Here is an 11,070-nt window from a genome sequence, read left to right as displayed (position 1 = left end):
TGACCATTTTCCTGTCAAAACGTAACGAATACTTTTGGGTGTCAGGGAAAATAAACGGAGTAAAAGGTATATTATTTTCATTCGGAATGTAGTAAAGTAAAAGTAAAAGTTGCCAAAACAATATAAATAGTTAAGTAAAGTACAGATACCCCCACAAAAAAATACTTAAGTAGTACTTTAAAGTATTTTTAACTGAAGTACTTTACACCACTGATCATTTATCATTAGCTTTTTGAACTGCGTATATTTCTATGACAACTGGTATCTACAACCATGAGAATTTATTCTCTCTTTATGTCACGATCTGGAAACAGTCATCTGTTTCTCATCTCTAAATATAAACATGATCTGTAGGCTACTTGTCAGAGGTTCTGCTCTAGTAGTAAGTTAGTAAGACAGAGGCTGAGCCTGAAATGGAACCACCCCCATTCCCTGCATAGTGCACTACTTTTGACCAGAGCGATATGGACCCTGGTCAAAAGTAGGTGCACTATGTAGGGAACAGGGCGCCATTTGGGACTCAGGCAGTCACATCTTCTCTGGGCTTCCTCTTTGAAGTTTGAACTTTGTCCGTGATGTCATCTTCCACAGTATCGGTTGTTTGTATCAAAAGTCGTTTTTTACTACTTTACTCGGGTCCCGTGTGTGTTTGTGTGTGTGTGTATGTGCCTGGGTATATAAATAATTGCCCCAATTACACCTTTCCCTATGTGTTGTCTCTCTGCACCGATGCCTTCAGGAAACAGATGCAACCAAACCCAACTGAGAATTCTCAGAAAGGACTCAGTGATGCAATGCAACCAATCTAATTTGCTGTTACTTCATATCAGCTATTTGACTGGCTACCGCATCTTATTCTTCATCTTTCCCATCCATTGACCCAGGCTTAGTGCTTTGTGACAGAATCATCACCCAACCATTAGGGAAGAACTCAACCCCAGAGCTCAATGAGAGGCAAGTGTTGGGTGTTTGTTTTGTGTCACTAAGTAGAGTTGCTGGGTCTGTTTCCACCAGAGGAGGCTGGTGGGAGGAGCTATGCGAGGACAGACTCCTGGACATCTATCTCTTACTCAGCGCCCAGGGAAGCTTCCTCATCTCTGCCTCTCCCTTCCAGACCTGGGTTCAATAACAATTTGAAAATATTGTGCTAGATTGAGCTTGCCTGTTGTAATGGAACCGATAGATAAGCCCCAGTATTGCAAACCCAACCTACCTGGCTCTCCGGGCAGGCTAAAGCAAATGCTCAAAAGTATCTGCAAGAGTTCAAATTCTATTTGAATCCAGGTCTTCTCTCCTACCCAACGTGTTTTCCCTCTCTCCTTTTTAGGTCAAGGGTAGACACTTGAAAAAACATGTGACACTGGATACTGTCAGCTAATGTGCATGACTAAAGTCAGCATGGTGTCACAGTCATAGGCCTGCTGCTGCATAATAGGTGTGTGTGTGTGTGTGTGTGTGTGTGTGTGTGTGTGTGTGTGTGTGTGTGTGTGTGTGTGTGTGTGTGTGTGTGTGTGTGTGTGTGTGTGTGTGTGTGTGTGTGTGTGTGTGTGTGTGTGTGTGTGTGTGTGGGTGGGTGTGTGCGTGGGTGTGTGCGTGCGTGTGTGTGCGTGTGTGCTTGTGCGAGCAACAGGAGTGTCTAGGTTACGTAAACAGCATCAATCAGTTGTCTTATTGACCTGCTATCCGTCTAACTCTTACCACCACAGAGCTACAGAGTTTAGGAGATAAAGAACCAGGCCGTGTCTCTGATTCTCATGGTCCTATTCCCTGGCAAAGTAGCCTAGCTCTAGCTTGTGTAACATTGTGTCCTCCAGAGGCATGCTAGGCCAGCAGTGAGAACGCTAAGAGTTCAACGGTTTGTTTGTCTGATCTCTACACTCTGGACTCGGATTGTTTCCGATTGTGTCCTTGACGTTTTACCCAGTTTGAAAAAACTGATGAAATACCCACAAGGCTCTGGCTCTGGCACCGTCCTCTGGACAGCGCTTAACCTTACCCTTCATTCATTCTTCGTATGACCCATCTTATGTGGGTACACACACTTGCATACATCCATGCGACACGTACATGTAACAGTTTAACTTTCGTCCAAGGTCTCAGAGCGAGTGACGTGACCGATTGAAACGCTATGAGCGCGCACCACCGCTAACTAGCTAGCCATTTCACATCAGTTACACACACACACACACACACCAAGGGAAGGCTGCTGAGGGGAGGACGGCTCATAGTAATGACTGGAATGGAGTCAATGGAATGGTATCAACCACACGAGAACCACTTTTGATACCATTCCATTGACTCTGTTCCAGCCATTGTTATGAGCCGTCCTCCCCATAGCAGCCTGCCCTGACACACATACCCACACTCCAGTTACCCTTATACTCTCGCTCAGCTGTGACCAGAGATAAGGTGAAAATAGTGTTAGCACATTCAGCTCTCTCTCTCTGTTTGCTCCCTCTCCTTTCTCAAACAGAGAGGGAGAACCAACCACTGATATGACCATTACAAAGTTGTACCTACAGCAGGACTGGCTGTGGCACAACTTAAGCCTGGCATCAGCCTAGGGCTACTGTAACCTCGTACAAACCTCGTACAAACCTCGTACAAACATGCAGGATTAGCGCTGATAGCGCTGCAGTGATCAATCTGCGGTGATCAATAAGATGCGGAAACGTACGGACAGATTCTACTGTCAAATAAATACTCTCCTACTGTACGTGTTCGCTTCCACCGTGTCAGCATAATGGAAAGTCAACTGCAGAGGTGGTGTCATTATGGAAGGCGTCACCATGTTTCAAAGGGTCGTTGCACCACCGAGCAGAGCGCCCCCCCCCCCCCCCTCATCTTCGTCCTTCTTGAGGTTTTAAGTGTGCATGCGTGCGTATGTACGACCACTTCCTGTGCACGTATGTGATGCCGCTACAGTCTATGTAGGCAAATTACCAGCTCATAAACAGGATGCTCTTGTATCACACATACAGTATGCAGATGAATTTCCCTTGAAAGGCCGCAAACGGAAGGAAAGCATGGTTGGTGAGCACAAGCTGTTCTCACCTGGGCCGGCTTGAGTAGAGGGAGATGGAGAGAGAGGTAGAGTTTTCGGTCACAAAAGTCTGCAGGTGTAATGCATATTATGATGTACGCACGGGCGGCTGGTGGCACTTTAATTGGGGAGGACGGGCTCATAGTAATGGCTGGAAAGGAATTCATGCAATGGTGTCAAACACATCAAACACGTGGTTTCCGTTGGTTTGAGACCATCCCAGTCACCCCGCTCCAGCCGTCCTCCCCACACCAGCCTCCTGTGATTGCAAGACATGTCATGAGCATGTATAATGTAATGGTTTTCTACTACTTTGTTCTATGGAGAAGTTAAGAGCATTCATTTTGTTTCTTAAACTGCTGTTCTGTTCCTGAGGGATTCTTAGGGTTAACTGCCAAAATAAAGTAACCACTTGAGTAAATGAGGGATACAGCGTTTTGTACACTGACAGCAGGTGCGTCCCACACAGGTGTGGTTCCTGACTGAGTTAAGCCAATTAAAACATCCCATCCTGCTTATAAAAATGGCCAGTCGCCTATAATTGTGGCTACTCTGGCTTGAAGGAGAAGTCTCAGTGACTTTGAAAGACGGGTCTCAGATGAGCATAGGGCGTTTCAGGGGTGCGCGTGTGTGTGTGTGTGTGTGTGTGTGTGTGTGTGTGTGTGTGTGTGTGTGTGTGTGTGTGTGTGTGTGTGTGTGTGTGTGTGTGTGTACGCCCAGTCACCAAATCTCGATCTAACTGAACACTTACGGAAGATTTTGGAGCGGCGCATGAGACGGCGTTTTCCACCCCAATCAACAAAACACCAGATTAGGGAATTCATCATGGAGGAATGGTGTCGCATCCCTCCAATAGAGTTCCAGACACTTGCAGCATCTATGCCAAGGTGCATTGAAGCTGTGCTGGCGGTTTGTGGTGGCCCCAACGCCCTGTTAAGATACTTTATTTGGGTGTTTCCTTCATTTGAGCAGTTACCTGTACATTTCCTTGGGGCTACACAGCCTGGTCTCATTGATTAGACCTAACATAGTAAATGTAAATCTGGGACACTCAAATGATATGTTACATTTGGTATAACATGAACGTCTAACAACCCAAAGGTTGCGTGTTCGAATCTCATCATGGACAACTTTCGCATTTGAGCTAATTAGCAACTGTGCAACTGCATGCTACTTTTTAGCTACTTTGCAACTATTTAGCATGTTAGCTAACCATTCCCTCTAACCCTTCCAGCTAACTCTTCCCCTAACCCTTTAACATAACTCCTAACCTTAACCTTCACCCTAATACCTAGCCAATGTTAGCCACAACAAATTGGAATTCGTAACACATCATAAGTTTCGCAAATTCATAACATCATATGAATTGTAATCCGCAACATATACGAAATGGATGATGGACATCCACAAATGAATAGATACCATATGAAACTTAACATACCATCCTAAATAAATGGAATGTCTTGATTTTACGCACAGAACAATACGAAATGATCTGAGGCCAGGTTGCTTTACAACACTGAGTTAAAGGCTACATGGCACCCAAAGATGTTTAGCAAACCTTGTTTGCACAGGTGGGCAGTCTCATCTGTCTACCTGTCATGATTTGAAAGAGGGGGAGGTAGAGGCCTGGGCCTAAAGTAGTACCAGGTCCACAACAGGTGCTCCCTCTCCCCTGGCCTGTTCAGGGCAACACAAAGGAACAAGATAATCCATCAGAAGCAACAACCTGAACTGAGGAAACAGGAAGGGGCTTAAGGGTCAACTGACTGGGGCAGCACTCTGCATGGTAAAAGTTAGTTCCATTAGGAGTTAGTTCCTGATCTTCTCTGGACTTCTCTGTCATCTGATACAAAACTGAGGGTAGAGGTGTCTGCCTGGTGCAATCAGAACAAATAAAGTAGTCCGGTAGTCATGAAACAGGAGAAAATGTTTGTTTTTTTACGATGGGTGAATTGAAGAGGTAGGTAGACCAACTATCTGTAGTCCAATAAGAAATGCTCATTTTATTTGGGGATTTCGTAACATTTTTGTGCCCTACTGAACATGACCCGTACCATCTTCACTACACCCATCTCTGACTATGTTTCTTCTCGCTGACTGACTGGCTCGCCATATCAGCCTCTCATAACCTTAACGACCTGATCGACATTTCCAGGTAAAACAGAGCATGGTTTCAGTCTATGTAATCAAACCAGCTCATTCAGAGTTTGATCACCCTGGGACAATCCCCGAACAGGTCTGCCTAGTCCACCAATCACCAGGCTGCTCCCTCTCCGGTCTACCAATCTGCTCTCTCTCATGTCCACCAATCATCAGCTGGCTCATTGAAACTCCCTCCACCCCACATATGGTACGCACGGATCTCTTCCTCTGCCATGTAATGTTTAACTAATTGAATCAATAAACGATACCGTTTTCAACCATTTATTGGTATTCAGTATGTATTAACGTGTCGTAAAGGTAACAGGCTGTCTGTGCTTGGTAAGGTTAAATCAGTGTCCACATCTGTCACCAAAAGATAAGCTGTCGGCTGGAGATTTTGTTATGGGACGTGCTGCAACAGGAATCTCTTTTCATAAATTGTCGTTTTCCCCTCAACAACAAATAGTCTGAGTATATGGCATCAAAGTCTACTGGTGCAGCAAGGTAAACATTGTGTAAGAGCTCTGTTAAATGTCATGTCAATCAAGATGTCTTCTAATCAGTTCACTAGTGGGTGGATGAATGAGTACACAACAATTGATTCAAAAATACAGGGTTTATTGGTTAACTGCAATCAATAGTTACAAAAAGAGAAATCAGTTTTTAATATAAACTCACATAGAAATGACTGTAGTGAAAAACCATGGCTGGAAAAATACATTCAACAGTTGTACTTTCTTTGTGTCAATAATCCGGTTTAACCTTGCTCAAAACTTTAAGGAAACACGGAACAAGGAATTAAAACAATTTCACCATCTTCCATCGTTTAATATAAAAGTCCTTAGTTTGCTACCTGGAATGTATTCAAAAGTAGGCCCTTTATAACAGTTGCAAGTGAATCAAACATCCAATCAAAAACACAGATGTCTTCTCCTCAACCCATTTGGTCACTGCTATTGCTTGTAATACAAACAGTATTTTCCCTCTAAATCCTTGGTTAAAGTGTATTACACAACATTCAGCCATAACCTTCCTTTAAACCCTACACTTAAATCAGGATGTGAGAGTGAACATGGGGATACTCATCATTATGTGTTGTACCTCTTGGTTTTACCACTTTAGTCATAATTATGAAAGAGAATCCTGATTGGTCTCCATATGGAACCAAGCTGGTGTGATTTAATAGAATACAAACAGCCGAACGAAGTAGGAACAGTAAAGTACTGTTACGGTCAGAGAAAACGTTCTACAGAGTAAGGGAGGATAGGACAGTCACGGGATGATAATGCAACAGGTATTATTTTGCTAGAATTGCAGTCCAATAATGGGGAAAACAAATAAATAATCAAAATGCTAAAAAAAAAAAAATCCTGTATTTTTTTGTTGCTTTAAATTAAGTTTTATTTTAACAAAGTGTAGTTACAAATATTGTTGCAGTCTTTGTAGTACAATATATTAAACTGTGGGAGAAAAAAAAAGAAAAGGAAACTGACAAAACATCTTCACAATCTTTAGATTAATACCGAAGATCATAATTTAACATAAAAAGAAAATATATTCTATTGTTCATTATCCAGATAAATACAAAATTAACAAACAAAAAAACTAAATGCATATGATCACCAATAAATATGTTTCGATAAGTTAAATAAGCAGTGACAAGCACCAATGCTTGGAAAGTTTTAAAACAAACAATAACTATAATAATAACAATAAAAAATGAAGAGGAAAAATAAGATAGCTTAGAGATCCCATCTCAAGTTGCAGGAAGTGGAAGAACTGCACCATGGGAATGCTGGAATTCCCTGCTGCCTGCAGAACAGCATGGACGGAGGTGGGCTGGGAAGGAGAGAGGGAGCAGGACAGAAACCAAATCGTCTTCAAGGTTTAATAACCAGTTAGACATTAAAAGACATCCTTCATCCTTCCTTCCCAGAAACACAACTGCCAGTGACCAGCAACACTTCCTGTGTCTGTCAGTCACTTCCTGCTCCGGTCCTGCTCCGCTATTACATAAAATGAGACTCAACAAAGAATGCTTGAGAAGAACTATGACGGGACAAGTCGACATTGAATCAAAAACTCTCAGACAGTAGTCCATCCATCCATCCATCCAATCAACTCTCACACATGCTACGCACGAACCAACTGCCCCTGGCACTTTGTTTTAAAACTATTCATATCATTTCAGTTTATGTATTTTTTGTTGTTGCTCAAAGTCTGTAGTAAAAACAGCTGTGGTTGATCTGAGGACAGGGTTTGTTACTGAGCACCCTCCAGCGAGCTCAGCGCAGAGTAGACCAGGGAAGTGCGCTTGAGAGGTGGTAACGTCAGAGGATGGTGGTGGTGGAAGAGTGGGGCGTGTGGTGTGATGATACACTTCCCGTGCCAAAGGCCCACTAGCACTGCTAAGTGTTCAAGAACAGAAAGACAGGTGGCACCCGGCAAAACAACAGTCTAACAATCTATTTTTTTTTCTTCTTTCTCACACCATCATTCTCATTGTTCATTCATTTCCTCTCCCATTTTGGCACTATGCCAGAAGACAGGGTAGGCTCTATGAGGGGGAGGGGAGTAAACAGCAGGGAAGAGATTTCTGGGGTGATTTGAAAACAAGTTCCCTTAATTAAGTCACTTTATCCTTAGATCATTCAAACTTGGAAATAAATTGATATTGTTTTGTGGAGGAAAGGGGCAGGGGACCATGGTAGAGGGGAGTGCCATTGTCCATTCATTTTCTCTTTCTGGGAGGCGACGGCTAACGTACATTAATTAGGAGCAGTCTAGTCGTCAGAGACAGAGAGGCGGCTAAAGATGGGGAGGCGTCTGTTGGTGTCCAGGCTGGGGGACTCTGACCCGCTGAGACTGCCCCCTGAGCTGCTCTGATACCCCTCCTGGTCTGACAGGGAGTCCTGTGGAGGGCTGGACGGAGACTCAAACATCTGAGTGGGGGACTCCGACATGGGCCTAAAGAAGTAGGGGGTGTTGGTCGGAGACAGGGGTGCAGGGGTGTTGGGTTCGGTCCCCGCGGGGCCGCCGGATCCCAGGCTGGGGCCAAACAGGTTGGCCAGCTCCTGGCTGGAATATGTGAAGGGGTTGCAGCTTGGCCACTCAGGCATCTCTTCTGGGGAGAACATGGGTGTAGGGGTGAGGCTGCCCTCTCCTCTCAGACCCCCGGAGCTGGGGAACCCTGCGAAGCTGTAACTGTGCTGCAGACGAGGACGCTCCAGCTTATTGGAGGAGAGCGGGGAGAAGGAGGAGGATCCGGGAGGGGGTCCACGGCGCTCCTCTGCATTGTGGATGAAGTGACAGCGGGGACCGTAGGGGCAGAATCCGATGGTGTGGAAGGTGCGACACAGCTCGGTTTTGTATTTAGGGTGGCGGCTGAGAGAACGCAGCTCATGGATGCCGTGGGCGAACTGACACTTGTCGCCATACTTGCAGGCTCCGTTCTCCTCGAACGGACGGCACAGCTCCGTCTTGTAGCGGCTGGAGTTGACCTGGCTCTGCTGCTGGCTCTGGCTGTTGCATCCCAGGCTGGTAGGACTAGCCGGCCCCAGGCACTTCTGTAGGAGCCTCTCGCCTGTCTCAGAGAAGGAGCGGTCTCTCATGCGGGTCTCCTTGTTGCTGCCACTGATTAACCCTGAGGTGACGGAGCAGGAGGAGGGGTCTGATATCTTCAGGCTGTTGAGGAACTGGTTCTGGTGGAACTTGGAGCTGGGGTTGGGAAGGGTGACCGAGTGGTACACAGACACCCCTCTGCCCAGCGAGGGGGTCCCCACAGCCTTCCTGTCCCTGTCCAGCAGGGCTCCGGTGGGGGTGGACATGGCATGATGGGGGGAGCTCAGTATGTTGTTGTTGTTGTAGTTCAGCATCTTGTTGTTCTGGAAAGAGACAAAATATTAGATCTAAAAGTCAATACAAAAACAAATGTATTTATATGCAAAGACCACAAGAAAGAGTGTTTTACATTTCGTAAAGGGAAGGAAAACATCTATAAAGAAAACCCTGAATGACCATTGATGTTCGTTTCGCATTTAATCCTAAGGCGGATGCAGACCTATAGAACAGAACAACAGCTGGTTTGGCAAGTTGCCCTACTGAGGAATGTGTGCCTGCAAAGTAAATGGCGCAAAGGAAGGAGCGCCTGAGAGCGTTCATGGTCCCGGTTACAAAGGAGCTGCTGCTTTTTTTAAATTTAAATTTGAAATGAAAAAGCGAAATGAAAACGTAGTGTGAAGAAACTCAAAATGGAAGGCATAGTAGGCTAGTAACGAAGTTCTCGTCAAAAGAACACTCGCATCAGGCCTAGATTTGCACGATTAATGGAATCATTTCGAAAGCATGTTTTGCCTCACACACAAGATATATGTATAGCTAACGTTACGTGGACCCTTTTATGCACAATAACATCAATTTAACTTCAAAAGTTGTTTAACATAAATACAGTACAACAACCCATAGGCTAAGTATATTGAAACTTGATTGAATGAATGCAACATCACGTCAAATATAAATCGGATTCATGTACATGCAATTATAGCAGCATACTTAGATTTGAATTACGTGTTGGTTCAGCGAAAAGATCCCAATTGATCCAAAAGAAGTTTCGATCGCTAGGCTAACTGTTTCCATTGAATTAAATCATCAAAAGCACTCGTGGTTAACACTTTCCTTGAGCAAAAGTAGCAGGCCAGCAAGTTTCCCGTTATATCACTCGAGTTACCCGGTCTGACTCACTCTTTTATGACGGGATATTAGCAGTCAAAAAAAGGAAACGAAAGTTAGTCAACAAAGTAAAAAAGTAAAAAAATCACAACAAGAGACATCATGCATCAGAGGCGAACACTGCGCTTGGCCCGAAAGCGCATCATGGAACTCACTCTCGGGTAAAGTTAGTTTGCAAGCTCAATGAGCAAACTACAGTAGTTACACTTTCGCGTTATAACAGTCTTATCTACATGTTAACGGGTCCCTTTAATGCATTAGAAGAAAAGCGTAAACGTTTTAAATTAAAACCACACAAAACTAGCCTAGTGAAATGTCGAATTCCAGCACTGACTTGCCTCCATACATTGGCTTGGAAAGAAAAAGCCGAGTAGAGGACTTTTTTTGTAGCTAAAATTACCTTGTTCATTACTTCGCTGAAGTCGAATGGCGAAACCACTGCCATAGTCATCTTGGCAGCGTAGAAAATCAAATCCAAAATAATTTTTTTTTAAGTATGTTTTTTTTAAAAATTGAAATTACACAGGATGGTAAGTTCTGTTTTGTCAACTTTTTTTGCCCTAACTACTAGTACACCCCCTCTGCCTCGCACCAGTTCCGCGCATTTCCTTTATAATCGTGTGCAGGAGGAGCTTGTAGTGACGCGGCTTTTCTTAGATCGAACCCTTTTTTTTGTGTGTGTGGGGGGAGACAGTTGCACCAGTTGCAAAGCATCCTCTCAGCGCACATGTTGCATTGACTTTGAAACTCTGATAATACTTTTCTCCAAGTTTTCAAAACAAACTGTAATGCGTTAGACATTCCCCTCTCAGCTTGTTCAGTCTGCAGAATGAAGTTACAGCACAATGTTACATTCAATATATTGGAATCATCCAGGTAGGAAAAATGCCAACTAAACAATTTCCTATTCCAACATGCAGACTTGCACTTACAGAAACACTCGTGAATACATTTTCCAATGTAAGTGTTATGAGTCATGAGCCTAAACCCTTCAATCCATCAAGAAGCTTAGGCTTGTCAACGGTCTGCAAGGCCTATTGACTTTTGTTTGTTCAAAGTTGCAGGTTTTCTGCATGTCAAGTTTTTGTTCAAGCAAGTTTTCAAGCCTAGTAGACACACAGCGTAGCCTACTATCCCATCCCATGTTACTGTAT

At 44.2% G+C, this 11,070-nt stretch overlaps 1 protein-coding gene across 2 annotated transcripts; it reads right to left on the bottom strand.

The window, feature by feature from the left end:
- Window positions 1–5,789: 5,789 nt before the first annotated feature.
- zfp36l1a (zinc finger protein 36, C3H type-like 1a) lies at window positions 5,790–10,535 on the bottom strand. Of its 2 annotated transcripts, none has more exons than XM_020487668.2 (2): window positions 10,317–10,535; window positions 5,790–9,072 (listed from the first exon to the last, which is right to left on the bottom strand). In XM_020487668.2, the coding sequence occupies exons 1-2, from the start codon at window positions 10,365–10,367 to the stop codon at window positions 7,972–7,974; spliced, it is 1,152 nt and encodes a 383-aa protein (XP_020343257.1). In that variant the 5' UTR covers window positions 10,368–10,535; the 3' UTR covers window positions 5,790–7,971. The 2 variants fall into 2 exon arrangements, with proteins under 2 accessions (XP_020343257.1, XP_020343258.1); XM_020487669.2 differs by lacking the exon at window positions 10,317–10,535 and adding an exon at window positions 9,740–10,234.
- Between the last annotated feature and the right edge of the window lie 535 nt (window positions 10,536–11,070).

This window comes from Oncorhynchus kisutch, linkage group LG7 (assembly GCF_002021735.2).
Source record: "Oncorhynchus kisutch isolate 150728-3 linkage group LG7, Okis_V2, whole genome shotgun sequence".
Classification (NCBI taxonomy): Eukaryota; Metazoa; Chordata; class Actinopteri; order Salmoniformes; family Salmonidae; genus Oncorhynchus; species Oncorhynchus kisutch.
Note: the sequence above shows the minus strand (reverse complement) of the source record. Positions and strands in the feature narration are given on the sequence as shown.